Source organism: Homalodisca vitripennis, unplaced genomic scaffold, assembly GCF_021130785.1.
Source record: "Homalodisca vitripennis isolate AUS2020 unplaced genomic scaffold, UT_GWSS_2.1 ScUCBcl_14612;HRSCAF=25513, whole genome shotgun sequence".
Taxonomy (NCBI): domain Eukaryota; kingdom Metazoa; phylum Arthropoda; class Insecta; order Hemiptera; family Cicadellidae; genus Homalodisca; species Homalodisca vitripennis.
The window spans coordinates 1-21242 of NW_025790748.1; the positions used below are offsets into that span (position 1 = coordinate 1).

At 35.1% G+C, this 21242-nt stretch overlaps 1 protein-coding gene across 1 annotated transcript; it reads left to right on the forward strand.

Moving 5' to 3' along the window:
• Positions 1-555: 555 nt before the first annotated feature.
• On the forward strand, positions 556-20695 carry LOC124375185 (venom protease-like; the record flags this gene model as incomplete). The annotated part of the gene is given in 6 exon segments (XM_046833295.1): positions 556-711; positions 1282-1372; positions 9432-9698; positions 12646-12784; positions 13663-13829; positions 20594-20695. Coding segments are annotated over 5 exon segments (766 nt in total), but the record flags the coding sequence as incomplete, so codon positions are not given.
• Positions 20696-21242: the final 547 nt, after the last annotated feature.

Here is a 21242-nt window from a genome sequence, read left to right on the forward strand (position 1 = left end):
GTAATAAATTGATAGGTATTAATTCTCTAAGATATTTCAAAATACCTGTATTTAAAAAATCTGTATACTAATTTTTGTGCTGCACTTAAAATAACTACCATATCAATCTTATTAAATTCGAATTTTAAACAGATTTTACATTTTACGTATTTTCAGCTGTTATGCAGATATGTCCTATATAAAACCAATAGCATAGAACCATTTTCTCCTCGATTCTTCAAAGTAACTTTGTTGAAGTACGTCATCAAACTTATTTATAACCTCGTCAGATGTTGCACTGTCTCTTCTATCAAATTCTTCCGAGCCATCTAATTACGAGGATAAACAAATATCACACATTAAGCTTGAAAAAAACGTCAATAGCCTAATTTAATTGCAATATAGATTGATTCACAAAAGTAATTGATCCAACGGTTTTAAAAGACTAGAACGATTCATCCACTAACACTTAGTTCAAAGTCGCGTGATATCACGGTTTTTCTACGAGGTTAACATTGACCTTTTAGGTTATCTGTAATTATTTCAGTTTCCCCGATAAAACGTATTTTATAAAACGTCTTCAAGTAACTCTCTGCTTACTCCAATAACTACAACTGCAACAATTTCACAACTGCAACTGTTGTGAGAATGAGTGACAGTTAGTATCCGCTGAAAGCTTTCCAGTTCTAGTTTTTCTTGGTATTAACACAGACGTCTAAGCCATCCCAAGTCGTAAGTCAATTTTTCATTTAATCCAAAAACAACATATTGTTACAGGTAGAGGGTTTTATAAGAGATAAGATGGGTTATTGTAGGTTTATTCTTAAGAAAGAAATACAATTCATTACTTCAAGCAATGTCTAAAACTTAATTTTCTTCTCTCACATTTTCTTCTCGCTCCGTTTGACGAGCTGTCACGTTTTTGTCATGAAAAATAATTAAACATACGCTTACATTTGGTATTTATATTGAAGTAAGAACTAATACTTTTTTTGAATATACCGCTTGCTAATTTAAATTTCAGTTTCTTTCCGTGTTTACGCAATACAATTTCAAATTAGATGAGAGGTGTTGTTTGTACTGCATTATGCACATTAAAATCTCTATATATGAATATCTCTTGGTTATCTCTCTGATCAACCAGTTATTTCTAATCTGCTCAAAATATGTACAAAATCAAGAAGTATAAAATTTTATTATATACTTATTATATATGCAACACTGTTTCGAACTAATTAAGGCTAGTCATTAAGATCGTGTACAATTAATTTCATGGTGATTGTTGACACATAATTGTTTCAGATGGAGACATCATATCTGCTAGTGACCTCTTATGTTCTCTTGATGTTCTGTCTTGGACTCAGCCATGAGAGTACGAGACAGCGTAGGCAAGGTTAGTTGTTTTAAATGTTTCTAAATTACGATAGAGTCAAAAGTAATAACAATGGCGTGATGGATCTTACATTATTTAGACTTTTTATTACCCATAGTAAAAATCAAGGAGATGTACATGTTATCTGTACTTTGTAAAAAGGTCTACATGACACATGTATCCCATATGATATATTCTGCATTATTTTGACATTTTTTTTTCTAAAACATATATGCGATATTAGATTTAAACAATCCCTTTTATAAATGATTTTTAAACTATAATAACCAACTTCAACGTAATAGTTGATTTAACTTTACCATTGCATGGCTTTCCAAAAGAATCATTTATTGTCTCGACATACTTCTTAACTTTCCCATTTGACAAAGGATTGTTCACTGGTTCTATACTGTGATATGTTCTTTGCCAAACTGTTTACGGAAAGTTGAAAGGTCTGAAGAAGTGAAACAGTGCCATTGTAAAATACGATAGTTGTAGGAAGCTCGTGTTCATAGATCAGGAGTTATATATGTTACACTGTTACTGCTGTAGTCATGGAATACATTGTGATTGTTCCTGTCCATGCTGAAAACGTGTCAGCAAAAAGCAGAACAGATTTATCCAGAAAAGGACAGGTAAAATATACATGTATTCTGGTCCAAGGTGACCTCCATTATAACCAGATAGTAAGAAATGTTCTATGTGAGTGCATAGAGAGTAAGACTGTGAAACGAACTCTAGGGATTTATTGATGTTAAGCCCCTAAAATTTACTTCAAGCTTTCATTTTCAATATTTTCTGTCGCGGATCGTTAAGATTGTCCAATTTTTATTTTTAAGATTTTTCCGGAATGATTGTTTTTACTCCATACATGATACAACCTTTATGTAGGGTTACTTCGTTAGTACTTAATATTCGAAGTTGGCCAGCTATTCACATATCTTTGTCATCTGGAATCGATGAAAGATGGTTGCACAGACGCCCACTGATTGACCTCTGCTGCCATCACTATGTTGTTTTCAAGTGGCACTAATACTGGAGCAGATACAAATGTTTTTTTTTTTTTTTTTTTTTGTATATTTTATTCACGCCTGTGAACATTCCACAATCCAAATCCAAGTAACTTCTTTTTTTCAAAGCACGTTTAGAGGAACAAAAATATCAGTGAATATAACAATGATACTTGAATAAACATTTTCGATAACAATAAAAGTTTTTAATAGTTTGATATCTTTTTGTACAGCCATGTTTAGGATTGATATGGCCTTGTCAACATTTATAGATGTATCTTCTTTGGATATGCTCAGACCCCAATAGATTACTGTACTATTAATAAATTTTAGACTTGGATCGGATTGAAAAAATCAAAGTTTTAACACTTCTACCAATGTTTTGAGGTGCTCTTCACGTTTTCCCCAGTGAACCCACATCATCAAGTAAAACGTTATGTCCGCAGCGTATTGTAGTCCATTCAACATAGAATGCATTGTCTTTTGGAAAAGAGCAGTCGCAAGGGTAACACCAAAGTATAATCTTTTGTATCGCATAAGCCGAAATGGTGTGCTAATTACTAAATTCTAGGTTCATCGATTCTTCCTCCATAGGTATAGATAATTATCAGTCGAATATAAAATGGTAAGTTTCTCACCGTGTCATATTTTCGTGAATAATTCGTCATAGATAGGAAGGGAAAATGTTTGAACGTTTAAAGTTCGATGTAAACCTGTGTATAAATTTGCACAAATTCGTAAATTACCATTCGGCGGCCCCTTGACATGTCCACTCTGAGCGATCAGTCTTTTCCAGAATGCAGGTTTTGGTTAGGTAGTGTTTCATTGTTATTATGATGCCGTTTAAATACACACCCACAGTACGTTTTCCATTTTAGTTTTGTTTTATACTTTTGTATATATTCTTCTTTCTCATCTTCATTTACAGTCTTGTCCTTAGCCGGAACATTCCTTAACTAGTTAACTCGTGTTTATCAAAATGTTTAATTATGTTAATTTCCTTCTGCTTTCTGATTTTGAACTTTGTTAATACATTTTTAGCGTTCATCTTTATATGATTGCCATTGGTGTTGGGAACTGTCAATTAGAAGAGATTGTTTCTCCATGTCATTAAACTTAGAACCAATATAAAAAAAAACCTGACACCTTCTGAAAAGTTCCTTTTGCATCTAGGGAGTATATAAACCAAGTAAACATTAGTCTCTTAATCTTTCACCAAAACCAAGCCATGATTAATTGCTGCTGCTTTTAACGCGATGACATTCTTAATTTGTTTCTGTGGGCTTTCGTCTATTGTGAATACATTTCACACGTTCTTACCAAGGAAACATTCAATTTTTAAAACTTTACAATTTGAGAAGCAGAATAGTGAAGTTTTTACGTCTTTATATAGGTTAATGATGATTGATATTTATAATTTTTGAGGCACTGTTTTAGTAGGCAGTGCAGCATTAATAATTGAATTTTTTTGTTAATACTGTTACCTTATTAAACTTATGTAGTAATGTAATTACAAAAAATGTGCTTTCATTGCCTGAAAACGTAGTACATAGTATAAAAAGGCACATTTAGAAATGATAATATGTAAAAGAGTTTTTTACAAAAGTAAAATTTTTTTACTTCTGAGCAATGGTATTTAGTACTTGCTCTAGATAAACTGATAATTTCCGTAGTGGGCACAAAGCAACTACCACAGAAGATACTACACTCTGACAACTGAGGAGGATGTCTCATGTTCAAAGTAAATTGATAGACAATCTATTTTATCAACGTGGTTAGAAGAAGCATGATTGTGTTTGAAGTTTTCAAAAGGTGTAATAACATCGCTATTGTGTTCAAATCTGCTATTAAGGTTATGCAACATGTCATCCAAAAAAGCAGGGACGAAAATAGTTCGTCTAAAGTATTCTTTCACATTCTGATAAGGATGGTTGTGTCTTGTTGTCTGACAGTTTATTATTCTTGGAGGTTTTAGGTCAGCACCAAACTTAGTGTTGTACTTTTCTTGAGCAGAGAGGAGCAATCTAGCAAAAGTTGAATATTCTAGAAATTTTTTATGGTCTTTCAGCAGTAGTTTTGGAATAGCCTAGTGAAAAAAACTAAGTCTACATATATTGGAAATGCTGGAGTGTAGCTCTTAAGATGTTCACAAACAAAAAGAGAAACGATAAAAGTGTTTCTTTTCTTTTTTTTATTGTAGCTAAAAGAGACCTTGCTATGTTAGCAATTGATCGATCACTGAGACAGAGCTCAACAAAAAACATGACAGCATTAAATCTTCTTGTCAATCTAACTTCACATATACGTACGTAGTAATCTTGTTTTTTAGACTCTGAAATATAGCTTTTTATGTTTGTTTTTAATATACGTATATATATATATATATATATATATATATATATATATATATATATATATATATATTTCTAGTGTTCGTGTGTATGTGACTGAACTCCTCCTAAACGACTGGACCGATTTTGATGACATTTTGTGTGTGTTTTCAATGGAATTCGAGAATGGTTTAGATTCACAATTTGGTCCAATTTAAATTGTTTATTTAATCAATATTTAATTTATAAACTGTTCTTGATTTTTGAATGTTTTACCTTCGATCCGGCAGACTGCGCTACCACACGTAATACAAAGTAAACTGATACTTAACAGCTGTTAATACTTTCAGCTGAAATTCATCAAAAAGGCAGAAACATCTAAACATTTAAATTTTAGAAAATTATTATTGTAACGTGCTTGATCAGTAATGTAAAGCAGATTACAATAGAAGAAGTTATTGCCTAATTTCAAATTTAGATTACACCAATGATCAATATAATTTATCTAATGCAATGAAAATACTATTAAACGTTGTTATATAAAAACCACCTCAAAAAGCCGTAAATGTCTGCACCTAAGGTAATCGAATTTGGTTAGATCGAAGGAAAAGAGCCAAAAGAAGACGCTTTATGATCGAAATTGGTTTTCGTTGATACATTTTCTTGATCAGAGCACAAGGGAAACACCACAATAATACTGGAAATATCTTAGACAGAAAATGAATTTTAACAGATTGAATTTGATTCTTTATAACCAAATTAGTTTATCGAAATTCATCCATAAAAATTAATTGTACTGAATAACTATCAACACCTAGCAAAAAACTACAAAAGATAGAGGCAGGAAATATGGTACCTACCTTCATAATGTGCCCAAGAGGCTCACTAAGGAACGACTATCAATTATGTCAGGAGTGTTTAGAATGTGATAGAAAAAGAATACGTGAATATAGTGTACTGTTTTTCAACAGGAAATTGCGAGTGAAGCCGCGGGCAACTGCTAGTTAATTGTATATTATTGTATAACACTTTTCTGGATTATACTGGCACAAATGCCTAAAATTTCATTTTGTATAGTAGGACTAATGAAATTTGCATTTGTAGAACTGCTGACCTAACCCTCTCTCAGTGTCTAATCCCCTGCATTAGCTATAAGCCTTAAAGGAGGCTTGAATTTCCTATCTTTAGACTTGGGCCTATCCAACACAATCGGAACTTGTATTTTTCGCCTTCAAAATATGCTCAGCAGCGCCAGAACAGCTTTTGTGGTAATTTGTTGCGACATAACTATTAAAAATTGAACTGGTTGAAACGATTTTAACTGGTTAGATTACTCTAAATCGCTTACTGTCAGTATAGTGTAGCATTTTGTATTGAAGCAGTTGGGAATGGATCCTATGATAGTCTGGTCAATTTAACCCTAAAATAGGGGTAAACTAGCATTAATTCACAGAAAGTTGAAAATTTGCATAAATGTTACGAACACCATTATTATGAAATTGTGAGAAGTCCCCATCGATCCCATGTCAGCAAAAAATGTATTCAAGGTCAAATTTCCAGCTATACATCAGTTGTTGATGTGAAACTCGTCTGTTGGAGGTTCAACATTTGAACACGATTGGCCTTGACAAGTGGTGCACGCTAGCGAACAAAATAAGCCTACTTTTTGCTGCCGCATCTTAAGTTACACCCCTTTATACAGTTGCAAAAAATAGAATTAAGGAGGTTTTCTTGTGCAGGTGGAAGAAGCGTGTGGGTTGGTTCCAATACATTATTGACATGCTTCCAACCCCATTGTTCTGGGTCTAGTTGATTACCAAGCCACACTTGAACCTGGTAATAGACACGATATTAATATTGGTGAGCAGAAGCCGCAGTTGGAGGAAGGCAAACTAATTGCACACGTTTTTATTACGTGTTTGTTTTGCAAAAGATAAGTAACGTAATTTGCCTATGGAAGTAATTTTTTTTGGAGCTCCATATACAGACAGAAGGAAGCGAATTCCGTTGGTGATTAGAGTTTCTGGTAAAGAGTTAATTTAATATCTTCGAAAGCTTGTGCACAAGTAATAAAATTATCTTTTTCAAACAATTTAAAAATTGTTGTTTTACCCATTCGAAGCATTGCTGATGTTGTATCACAGCCAGTTATAGCATATAAAAACAGTATATGATTGAACTGATTGAATATCTTTCCGAATAATTGCTGCCGCAGTTGCTAAGACCGTCAATCGCTCTTCTTTGCCTTAAGGTTTTTTTCTTTTCACTCTAAGCTTGATTGATAATATCATAATAATTACCAAGAAAACATACCAATGTTGATTGTCCTTGTTTCTCAGTAATAATAACTATATTACCATAATCTAACTTCAATTGTAATTTATTTGTTCTCTCATCAACACTTACATTTGTACAAATATTTTTTAAATCCTCTAAAGTAAACTGGCAGTCATCACTACTTTCAATATATGAAAATATTTCCTCCATGGTAAGATTCAATGCTTCATCTTGAGGACGACCGACTTGATCCCCAGTGGTCGGCTTTAAAAATGAAACAATTAATCATTATGGTACTTAACTTCAGCAGCAACTAAATCAAACCCGATGCGAGCAACAATAGTTTTGTGGTGTAATCAGAACGAGACTGAGCTGCTTTCATAACTGAGTCTTTAAATGAAAGAGTTGTAACGTTACAAATTTTAGACGAGATTTCTGTGCTTGTTTCTTTTCGTATTCCTCATTTAACTCATCGCCGCAAAATAAACAACAACTTTTAACCGAAAAATATGACTCACTTACACGTGCTCTAGTACGCAGAGGACTTTTTGAAAGGTACTAGCTGATTCCTCATGTTGCCGTTTTGCTGCTGCAATTGTACTCTTTCGAGTGTACAGTATTGGTTGCGACACTGCACATGAATTGTCACTGAATTTACGTTCTTAAAGTAATCGGTACATTGATCCCCCCCCCCCCGCTTTGAATACTCACGTTAATTAACGTCTTCATCCTGTAATCAACAGAAACACATTCACTTGACTATAAGTTTAGTGCAAATAAAACAGAAATGCGACATAATTTCAACAAAAAGTGACCACAGCACAAAGTTTAGCATGTTTTCACTGCTAAAGGAATTTTCAAGACTAACGGTGATTTAGGTGCGACCTTAGAAAAACAGGTAGACGGAACGGCTACGCGAACAATGATGGCAGGCAGATGTTCAAGTGTACATGGTCCCTTACAATTAGGGTCTCCGTTTTGTTTACCATACCATTTTCAAAATTATCAATGTATTAATCTCGCAGACTTACAGTTTTACTTTATTACAATGTAGCCCAATGATACCATAGGCAGCTTAGTCATGCTTATTATGAACAATAAAGCGTAAGAAAGTTTTGTATTAGATTTTTTTCAAAAATGGTTAGTGCTATGAAAAAAAGTGTAGGGACAATTTTTTTTAGATAATTGCATGATCTACAATTTTTGCTAGATAGACATACTTTGTCATAAAATTAATAGTTCGCTGAATATGTAAAAAAAAACCATTTTTGCGAATAAAAACCTTGAATAAAACTTTTTTGCAGACATAGGATCGATGGGGACTTTTCACAATTTTATAACAATTGGTGTTCCTAACATTTATGCAAATTTTCAACTTTCTGTGAATTAATGCAAGTTTACCCCTATTTTTGGGCCAAATTGACCAGACTATCATAGGACCCATTCACAACTGCTTCAATACAAAATGTTACACTATACTAACAGTAAGCGATTTAGAGTAATCTAACCAGTTAAATCGTTTCAACCAGTTTCTTTGGAAGTGAAATTGTGTTTGTACCTATTAATAGGTCACTACTAATGTTTGTTACTAGTAGGGAATTCAAAATTATCATTTGATTACACTTTTATTTAGGTACTAACAGAACAACTAACGAACTAACCAAACACTATATTACATGCTACTGCGTTACGATTCTACTGAAAAGTCAGAGTAGTTGTTAGACAAAGAGTCAAACAATAGTTGGCGCGTTTTTAGTTTGGTTGCGCACTACCTACGCATCACTTTCTGCACACCTGATAAGGGAAGGAGCTGTTGACCTTGACGGTCGGGGCCAGTCCTCACCCGCTCGTTCTCCAATGCGTATTTTCTATCGCATCACAAATAGTACAAATTCATAGGAATGTACATATGGTAAATGACGACGAACAAACTTTTTCGCATTTAGTTTGAAAACCTCCGGTCCGATCTACTTCAATAACAGTTTATTTTCCATCTCATGAAATACAAAATGTCCAAATTCGAGTTCAAACATTTTTAAATAATATTTTTACTCGTCCACTATACAGTCAAAATAGTGAAAAGAAAACTAACTGATGTGTAGAAGTGCGAGTTTTTCAATTTGTAAATGAGAATTCAAAACAACCCCATTTGGATTATCACTCGATTTTGCTTTGTTTTATTATCGTCGCAATTTATTATGATATGTTTCATTATAAATTATAAAAAAATGGTACACGAAATTGAACCAGTTTTTATTTGATAAATATAGAACTTATATTTATTGTTTTCCTAACTGTACTTTTTTGTTTCTTTGGTATTTTATGCTGTGAATGAAAACATAAAGAACACTAAACCGTAACTAAACTTAAATTTTAAATATTTGCAAAGTAAATACCATATTAATAACAAGGTAACATTTTATAAGCATTTTAACGTTGTATCGCTATTTTATTTTGAACCAGACAGTTTTGACAGCTGTCAAACGCCTAGTGGGTCGCCTGGCCGTTGCATCAATATTAGGAACTGTTCCGAATTATTGGAGCTGCTGGTGAAAAATGAACAGATACCGCACATAAGGTCTTCTCAGTGTGGGTTCGAGAACACGGATCCCAAAGTGTGCTGTCCCTCTGGTACTTCCAGTAGAAGCGTTGTACTTCCAGGACGTGAAATATGTGGTTTGTCTCGCGCCAACGGTCGAAGAGTAGTCAATGGACATCCAGCAGAACTCGGTAAGTTGTGACAAATGTACATCACATTAGATTAAGTTAGATGGTTTTTATATATTTTTTATATTTTAATAACGCCCACCTTGGGCATCTGATATTGTTGTATTTTTCAGTTGACTTGATTAGTCAACGTAAATTACAAGTTCTTATGTCATATTAATTATGCTGTAAAAGGCAACAAGGGAGAGGGGAAAATGGATAGACATATATAAAAACGCAATCGTAATAAATAGGTCAAACTGTATAACCTCCTCCATTTTGAAGTCTGTTTAAAACAGATACGAATCACATTCAAGCTAAATAAAAATATAGGTGAAGAGGTTTAAATGAATTATTGTCATTTTAGACTTAAGTAAAATTGAAAGCATTGATACCAATTAATTAAGAAACGACTCAATATTTTAAAATTACCTTAAATTTGAAATACTGTACAACACAATATATTTGTATTAGTTAATTATTAATTTGATTACAAAGAATAGTTACTATTTACATATATTTTTCGACACTGCAGCCTGTGGGATATCTGTATAAAATATGTTAGGGCAGAAAATAAGGATTAAACATTTTGCTAAAAGTGCATTTTGTTGGAACATAAACATCCCAATATCACTTAGACACTGGGAAACCCAGTTGTCACCAAGGCCACTTGTGTTCCCGTTGCAACTTGAGTCTGACAATGAAGGGTTACACCTGAGACCAGAGCATTCCCAATACTTATTTGAGGCTTGTGAAAAAACAGCTGTGTGTTTAGGGACATGATCCAGGACAAGATGTATAGAGTATATGATCTCTACTCTATATATCTTAATCCAGGAGACCACCTCCTCCAAGGCTTTGAGAATATTATTAAATCAATTGAGTCTATAGCTGTACTAAAATGCGCATTATCAAATCAATTCTATTTAAATAAAGTTTAGTATAACGAAGTTTGCAATTGTGGGACTGATAGATTTCCATTGCTTACTTTCATTCAATCCTAAATCTTTGAAGAAAACCTCTAAATAATTTTTTATAGTCTTAGCAGGTGACCTGTACAGATATTTAATCACAAATGAGATCATTCATAATTTAGACTCGTATTTATATTACTTAAATATGATTCATAATTTAGACTTGTACGTATATTTAAAGTATTAATAGCCTACTTATCTGGGTAATATCCCTTTCTTTTTGACGCAAATCCGTACACAATATCATAAGATGTTTCCAGTCTTTTGACTTGGAATTGTACTCATCGGTATTTGCATATGCTGATGACACTGCATTAGTGTGCTCTGCATATAACAGAGAGGCATTAAAATTCAAAATTGCAAAAGATCTGGATAAAATTTCTAATTGGTTATCAAACAATAAAATTTTAATTAACAGTAGTAAATCTAAATGCTTAATATTTTTTGACCATCACTCTTCAAATGAATTTTTAAGAAATGAATATAATTTATTTGGTCACAAGCACCAATGTATATATAGTTGTTATTGTAGTAATATAGAAGTAGTAGATTGTGTGAAGTATTTAGGTTTGTACATAAATAAATGTCTTAAATGGGATCACCATATAAATTTCCTGTCAAAAAAGCTTAGAAAAGTAAACTATGTTCTTTATCACCTGAAGGATTTTGCATACAGTTATCAGTTAAAAAATGTCTATCTTTCCTGGTTTGAGAGCCTGCTGAGGTTTGTATTGTGCACTATGGGGGGACCTTCACAACTTATTCAAATACCATAGTTATGAACCAAAGGAATGCTCTCAGAATAATTTACAATGTAAAGCACATGGATAGAATGAGCCACTTATTTGTAGAAAATAATATTTTTAGATTTAGACAGCTTTATCAGTACTCAGTAATCATGCATATTCAGAAATAGCTTGGCCAATTTGAATTTAGACGAGTTAATCGCTTTACTAGATCTAGTCAAAACCTGTTGTTAAAAATACCTTTGTTAACAAAAGAACGCAGCAGACACCAGTTTTGCTATCTGGGACCTCAGATATATAATAGGTTCTTGACGCATAGTGGCCAAAATATTATATTTGAAAAGAAGCCAAAAGTAAAGATGAAAGCAATTGAGTTTGTGAGCAAACTGCCAGATATGCATGCTTAGTTACTGTGTCATTGTTGTTTGGTTTTGTTTCATGCCTATAGCAAACTGTTAACTCTTTACTTGTTAACTTTACTGTTACTTGTTTTATTTATTTAATTATTTATTGGCATGTTGATATTTACATATTTATTTATTTAACCTGTTAATATTTACTTATTTAACCTGTTACATAGGCTATATTTATTGCATTGTTGTTTTATATTTATATGTATTATATTTCTGTTACGTTTATTTATTTTGTTGTTGGCGTTATGTATTATATATTTAAAATTTTGAAAAAATGTTAAATGTTTTAAAATTTAAAGGCCATATGTTGTATGGTCCTGCACTGCAGAAATATTAACAAGTAATGCATGTTTAGTTGTGTATTTACTTATATTGCATGTTTATAGACCTTTAGATTAATTTAAATTGGATAAATATATTTTAGATGAGTAATTAAATGGTATAATTTGATATGTACAAGTGATGTGAAAATGGACTGAAATAGACTGCATTCATCAACTCCACTCCCGCACGCGCTGACTGAAGTGCACTGGGAGTAAAATTGTATTTTTTGTAATATTGTTAAATTTTGTAGAATAAAGGAATTTTGAACTTGAACACACACACACACACACACACACACACACACACACACACACACACACACACACACACACACACACACACACACACACACACACACACACACACACACACACACACACACACACACACACACACACACACTTATCAAACTCACACTTATTTTTAATAGCCTATATATGTAATTATAAAAGTTTACTGATGCATTTATTTTTAAATACGTTTTAAATTATAATTTCTCTAAATATGTGGGTAGGTGCGTGGCCTTGGATGGCGGCTCTGGGGTACAGGTCACCGAAGAAGCCATTGGAATGGCTCTGTGGAGGCTCTTTGATCTCTGACAGATATGTGGTCACAGCTGCTCACTGCATCACCAACACTGGCGACAGCTCCTTGTAAGTAGCTGATTATTATCAAACTCACGAGCAGTTTTGTTCCTGTACTTCTCGATTACCCGTATATCAGCAATATTAGCTACATGATCATGAAGGACCTTGCTTTCCTCCAGGTCTTCCGTTCAATTACTTGATATTCTTTACTGTAAAATGTACAACTACAATACAGTACACTCTTGACTCCTGCCGACATTTTTGCTGTATGTTAAATGCCTGATTAAACATTATTTTTTCTGAATAATTCCTCTTTTAATACAAATTTTCTTAATCATATTGAGCTAACACACACATTTTTAAAATGCACAAATTTAGGATAAATTGACTATTTTTTGGCATTAATTGTAATTTACAACCGAACCAAAGCGACATTGAGTCAAACTAGTGACATCTCAATGTCTATACTAATGTTACCCAACAGCGTAAACAAGAGAGGATTATAGGGTTTTAAACACCTCCCTAGAAATATCATATGGGTTGCTCCAAAATATAATTAATAGAAACTCCTATTGAACAAAATTAAAATTAATTCACTCTAGAGCGATAAAACTAGTTGCCAAACATATACTTTAAACCTAGCATAATTATTAATAATGGTGATATTTTGCTTGGATTGTTCCATTTTTTATGTATACACATTTCTTTTAAATCCTCCTGTTTGAAAATCTTGGTTGTGCTATTGATGTCGTCATTCAAAGTCCTCTAAAATCATAGACGAATTATAATCTTTGAACTCTTCAGCTATGTTATGTAAGTGAGTAGCTTAAAAACAAGTATTATAAATATATCTAATTTTATTTAGTTGATTAAAGTCGAAACCTTCTTACCAATGTTTCTTTGTAAAACTATTCCACGGTATGACCCAGGAATGTTTGTCACAGGTACGTGGTAAGGCTAGGTGATCTGGACCTGGACGACACGGTGGCAGACGGAGCATCTCCCATTGATGTACCAGTAGAGCGAGTCATTGCATACGATAACTATAATATTACTACACATTCAGGAGACATTGGTCTGGTGAAACTCAAAAACCGAGTTCAATATACGAGTTAGTATAAACATGTTACTTATAGTGTTAGCAAGTAGTGACTGCGGCTAGAGCCCAGGTAGTTTTACACCATCACACACACAAGGGCAGGGATTAGGACTGGCCGCAACTTCGCCCTATTAGTTGCCCTAGTGCAACCCTCTAATCAAACCTAGATTTTTGTTATTCTAAAGTTATTATTACAAATAGATTATAAAGATCATAACCAGAAAATATTACATTATAAAATACAATGACATTGTTACAGACTATTGCTTAGTTTTAGGTCTAAGATATCACTAAATAACCGGGGACAAAAAATGACAAGTGTTGGGCTAGCCCTAACCCTCTGCGCTTGTGATGGTGGAAGTGCGTGCGTGTGAGGTAATTTACCTTCATTACTTCAGCTGTATTTCCTAATTATTAATACTGTAGTACTTACAAAATTTACCAACAAATGATTTTTTTATTTTAAAGGAGCTAAGAACCAAAATGATAACTTTTGGATAAGTTTAAAAACTATTTAGATTTTGTATAGAAAACAGAAAGAACTTTCAAAAATATATAATCTTTTATTGCTGTTAGGTAAATTATTAGTCACACGTTAATACAATATAAATCCGATTTACAGTTTGCTAGAAATAAAATAATAAAAATTTGTAAGTTAAAAAGAGCTATATACCTAATATACTTAAGTTCTATCAGAGCTAAATCTAGATTTATATAAAGTAACAACTTGGCAAATGTTATCGCAAGTAACTTTATTTTCAATGAAAATGTTAACATGTTAAATGTTAATGTTGTGTGTTGGAGTGCCGATGGCCGAGTGGTCTAAGACGTTGGACTTTGAGTCTGAGTTAGGGATAGCGCAGGTTCGAATCCTATCTGTGACCGTTGCACTTTTTTTCAGTACCATCGACCTTGCACTGTATCGACTCTCCCCCTTATTCTGTTTGATAAGATCCTCGCACAGGCCAGTGGCCCATGAGGACGGACAGAATAAGGCATAAAAGAAGATCGGCTTCTCCTTTTTTTTAAAACAAAAAAAAAAACAAAAAAAAAAAAAAAAAAACAATCAATTGATATGAAAGTGACAGTCACCATCATAGCATTATTAACAGAAAACATTTGATTAAAGCATTTTTGTCTATGAAGAATGTGTAAAACAGTTATTCATACAAAAAACACATACGAGATGGTAGTTTAAATGGAAGTTGTATCCTTTGTTCAGTCTTGTATAGTTGGCCACTCTCGTATTTTCCTTGCTTCATTTTAATTAATATTTGCATCACTATTATTAATAGAAAAATCTTACATAATTCTATTCATAGCTAGACAATATTCTACTACAACATTTTTTGTAATATTGTAAACAGAAGACTAGTGCTGACTAGTGGCAGCACCAACACAAAAAGCAAAGGGGAGTATATAATGACCGCAGTCTAGTGATTGCAAATGTGGGTAATGTCCCTACGTTTCGCAGTTTGTTGTGCTACTGTTAGTGCAGACTAGTGTGACCAGTGGCAGCACCAACACAAACAACATAGGGGAGTATATAATGACCGCAGTCTAGTGATTGCAAATGTGGGTAATGTCCCTACGTTTCGCAGTTTGTTGTGCTACTGTTAGTGCAGACTAGTGTGACCAGTGGCAGCACCAACACAAACAACATAGGGGAGTATATAATGACCGCAGTCTAGTGATTGCAAATGTGGGTAATGTCCCTACGTTTCGCAGTTTGTTGTGCTACTGTTAGTGCAGACTAGTGTGACTAGTGGCAGCACCAACACAAACAACATAGGGGAGTATATAATGACCGCAGTCTAGTGATTGCAAATGTGGGTAATGTCCCCTACGTTTCGCAGTTTGTTGTGCTACTGTTAGTGCAGACTAGTGTGACTAGTGGCAGCACCAACACAAACAACACACGGGAGTATATAATGACCGCAGTCTAGTGATTGCAAATGTGGTTAATGTCCCTACGTTTCGCAGTTTGTTGTGCTACTGTTAGTGCAGACTAGTGTGACTAGTGGCAGCACCAACACAAACAACATAGGGGAGTATATAATGACCGCAGTCTAGTGATTGCAAATGTGGTTAATGTCCCTACGTTTCGCAGTTTGTTGTGCTACTGTTAGTGCAGACTAGTGTGACAAACAACATAGGGGAGTATATAATGACCGCAGTCTAGTGATTGCAAATGTGGTTAATGTCCCTACGTTTCGCAGTTTGTTGTGCTACTGTTAGTGCAGACTAGTGTGACTAGTGGCAGCACCAACACAAACAACATAGGGGAGTATATAATGACCGCAGTCTAGTGATTGCAAATGTGGTTAATGTCCCTACGTTTTCGCAGTTTGTTGTGCTACTGTTAGTGCAGACTAGTGTGACCAGTGGCAGCACCAACACAAACAACATAGGGGAGTATATAATGACCGCAGTCTAGTGATTGCAAATGTGGGTAATGTCCCTACGTTTCGCAGTTTGTTGTGCTACTGTTAGTGCAGACTAGTGTGACCAGTGGCAGCACCAACACAAACAACATAGGGGAGTATATAATGACCGCAGTCTAGTGATTGCAAATGTGGGTAATGTCCCTACGTTTCGCAGTTTGTTGTGCTACTGTTAGTGCAGACTAGTGTGACCAGTGGCAGCACCAACACAAACAACATAGGGGAGTATATAATGACCGCAGTCTAGTGATTGCAAATGTGGGTAATGTCCCTACGTTTCGCAGTTTGTTGTGCTACTGTTAGTGCAGACTAGTGTGACCAGTGGCAGCACCAACACAAACAACATAGGGGAGTATATAATGACCGCAGTCTAGTGATTGCAAATGTGGGTAATGTCCCTACGTTTCGCAGTTTGTTGTGCTACTGTTAGTGCAGACTAGTGTGACCAGTGGCAGCACCAACACAAACAACATAGGGGAGTATATAATGACCGCAGTCTAGTGATTGCAAATGTGGTTAATGTCCCTACGTTTCGCAGTTTGTTGTGCTACTGTTAGTGCAGACTAGTGTGACTAGTGGCAGCACCAACACAAACAACATAGGGGAGTATATAATGACCGCAGTCTAGTGATTGCAAATGTGGGTAATGTCCCTACGTTTCGCAGTTTGTTGTGCTACTGTTAGTGCAGACTAGTGTGACTAGTGGCAGCACCAACACAAACAACATAGGGGAGTATATAATGACCGGCAGTCTAGTGATTGCAAATGTGGGTAATGTCCCTACGTTTCGCAGTTTGTTGTGCTACTGTTAGTGCAGACTAGTGTGACCAGTGGCAGCACCAACACAAACAACATAGGGGAGTATATAATGACCGCAGTCTAGTGATTGCAAATGTGGGTAATGTCCCTACGTTTCGCAGTTTGTTGTGCTACTGTTAGTGCAGACTAGTGTGACCAGTGGCAGCACCAACACAAACAACATAGGGGAGTATATAATGACCGCAGTCTAGTGATTGCAAATGTGGGTAATGTCCCTACGTTTCGCAGTTTGTTGTGCTACTGTTAGTGCAGACTAGTGTGACTAGTGGCAGCACCAACACAAACAACATAGGGGAGTATATAATGACCGCAGTCTAGTGATTGCAAATGTGGGTAATGTCCCTACGTTTCGCAGTTTGTTGTGCTACTGTTAGTGCAGACTAGTGTGACTAGTGGCAGCACCAACACAAACAACACACGGGAGTATATAATGACCGCAGTCTAGTGATTGCAAATGTGGGTAATGTCCCTACGTTTCACAGTTTGTTGTGCTACTGTTAGTGCAGACTAGTGTGACTAGTGGCAGCACCAACACAAACAACATAGGGGAGTATATAATGACCGCAGTCTAGTGATTGCAAATGTGGGTAATGTCCCTACGTTTCGCAGTTTGTTGTGCTACTGTTAGTGCAGACTAGTGTGACCAGTGGCAGCACCAACACAAACAACATAGGGGGAGTATATAATGACCGCAGTCTAGTGATTGCAAATGTGGGTAATGTCCCTACGTTTTCGCAGTTTGTTGTGCTACTGTTAGTGCAGCAGACTAGTGTGACCAGTGGCAGCACCAACACAAACAACATAGGGGAGTATATAATGACCGCAGTCTAGTGATTGCAAATGTGGGTAATGTCCCTACGTTTCGCAGTTTTGTTGTGCTACTGTTAGTGCAGACTAGTGTGACTAGTGGCAGCACTAACACAAACAACATAGGGGAGTATATAATGACCGCAGTCTAGTGATTGCAAATGTGGGTAATGTCCCTACGTTTCGCAGTTTGTTGTGCTACTGTTAGTGCAGACTAGTGTGACTAGTGGCAGCACCAACACAAACAACACACGGGAGTATATAATGACCGCAGTCTAGTGATTGCAAATGTGGGTAATGTCCCTACGTTTCACAGTTTGTTGTGCTACTGTTAGTGCAGACTAGTGTGACTAGTGGCAGCACCAACACAAACAACATAGGGGAGTATATAATGACCGCAGTCTAGTGATTGCAAATGTGGGTAATGTCCCTACGTTTCGCACGCGGACACGTAGAGAGGTGATGTGACCATGATGACGGGGGGTATGATTAATCGGATACACTACTGGCATGTGTCTGACGAGCCCTCCATCTCTGCCCATGCTCACATCTGCTTTAAAATCGGTGACCTGGAACTTGAAAAAGTTCAGTATAGGAATCCAAGAAAGAAACACAGACTGGGTGTCATACAAGGAAGATTGCTGAAACCGTACCCCTGGTCGGCCTCATGGTTTGCTTCCCGGGTGCGCAAAAGGCCCTTGTGGCTTAAGTGCATGGCAATAGGCCGCCCCATAGAAGAAGAAGAAGAAGACCAGTAGCAGAAATGGCAATAGACTGGAGTACCTGTTATGTTACGATCACTGAATACTTTGAGCATTAATATGAACTACTAGGAAGGAATTGGCACTTAACTCTCATAGATATTGATCCCCCTAGGCACGGAGAACCACAAAAAATCAGTTTTGCCAAATTTGGTACTCAGCTCCTTTTGACAAAAATCATATATTTAGATCACAGCACCCATAGTAACAAGGTTCTTTGTGTTACCGTCGTGTATGTAGGAATTGATATTCGTTCGTGAAAATATATATTTCACAAACATTCTTCAAACTTTGTCTTAAAATAATAACAGGACCTATTCCTAAAAGAAAAAAATTTACGTTTCGTTGAAAAAATTATAGATATTTACACATAACACTGTAATATACATTATGGCATTTTAAAATATAATTAATAGTATTCAAAATTTTTATTTGCAAAACATGTATTATGAAGATAATACATGTTTTGCAAATAAACATTTTGAAATATTAAAAACTAATAAAAGCTTTTTCGAAAATAAGTGCCAGATCATCACGCAAGTGTGCAGTGATGTGTGAAGACACTTTCTTGTCAGACATTTAGTAGCATGGTAGCCAATATTTTAACGGGCTTAACAGCTTCAAGAGTGTTTTATTTTTTAACCTAAATTGATCAAACTAAAATAGAAACTTTCAGCACACAATTCTACCAGTAGAGTCAAAGGAATAAGACATAATTTTATAATTTTCGTAATGTACTTAGGAATTGTTTGAAATTCTTTATTAGTTTAAATCTTGCATATTAACTGTTTAAGTACATCGAGTTCCTTCTTTGGTTTACGCTGATGGTCTTCATTTCCGAATTTGATTTGGGATTTTCAGACCTCTCAATTAGTGCAGACGTCAGCACAGGGCTTACCTTTAATCTTATAAAGAATAGTATTTTGTCTTGCAAGATTTTACTCAAGTCCAGGGGTTATTGCAGTTCCAGCATGCAATTTAGGACGGAATGTATTTATTTAGAATTTAAGGACTATTTCAGTCCAAAGAAGTTGGAGAAGAGACCTTAATTTGTTTCTCAATTGGTCAATGAAGACTCTTTTGAAACTCAGAATTGTCTCCTGTTTTGCTTTCAAATTACGTGACAGTGTAGAGCGCCAATTTAATGAGTATGTATTTACAGGTCATGTAATGGACTACAGCAGTTGTCTGTAAACTGTGGCTCGCGGGCCAATCTGGGACGCGGTAAAATTTTGATAGGTCCGCGGCTAGTGGGCAAAATATAATTTCTGTTAACAGCGAAGCGACGTTGTATTTCAATGCGGTGAGTGATTATTGCAGCTAGACTGCCTTAACTGTTGGTTAGAGCTTACTTTTAAAACAATATTCTTAATATTATATCAGTTTCTCATGCTCTTTAAACTAGTAAGTTCACCGTGATATGGTGACGAATGATATGGTGATATGGTTGTTTAAGCCATAGAAAAGGAAATAAAAGTAGTGCATCTGTTGTATACTAAAGACTACCAGAGCGCTAGCTTAGATGACGGCGAGTTAGAAAAACCGTGCCTTAAAAGGGCGGCCATGGAATTGAAAATTCTCCAAAAACCCACATATATTTAATTCGCCAAGCGTGTCTCCAAATATGGTTGCACGCCGAACAGAATACGAGTATATAGATACTGACTAACATTAGTGACCTGTTTAAAGATGCCAGCAGAGAATTTGAGTGAAATTTAATTGCTTTCGGCGAGTCATTGGATGTGCCCGATTCGGTTGTTCCTTATTTAAGAAAAACATAATAAAGTAGAAAATAACCACTCACTAGGGCCCAGTAAAGTAAGCTGCTCTTTACATGACTCAGTACAAGGGTCATGACCAGCTGACTGTTTGTAGAGTCACTCCTCAGTTCTCTAAGACGTCAATGCTTCTTTTGATAACTATCATAACTTACTGTTGATTTCAGCTCTCATTCGTCCCATCTGTCTGCCAGAATCTGACACCTTTGGTTCTTCCAGCCTGGTCGGAGAATCCTGTGATATTACGGGGTGGGGAAGAACGGCTTATGGTGAGTTAAAATTATATTTACATCTTAAGACATTCCACTATTTACTCATGGCAACTTGCAATTAATACTAAACCTATTTTACAGTAATTTATAATTCCCTTGATATATAAAGATACACATACATGTACAAGTTTACTTTTCACTTAAAATAAGGTTTTATTATTTAAAAAAAATGTGATAAAATTAATAATTGCTAGAAAACACAATTATTTATTTTCTATTTCTAGTAATTGGTATAGCAGGATCATAACTACTCAATAAGGATACCAAATTATGAGGCAAAAATAACGGTTATAACAAAATGTAGGCACAGTGGTAATAAAGTTCAATAATGTTTATCGATCATAAAATCTTATAACTATTTACTATTATTTTGGAAGTGGTAATGACCGAAAGTTTGAGACGTTAGATTTTTGATCTGAGTTAGAGATAGATCAGGTTCAAAACCTGACTGTGATCGTTGGACTTTTATCAGTACCATCGACCTTGTATTCTATCGACTCCTTATTCTATTTGATAATATCCTCGTTTGGACCAGTGTCTTACG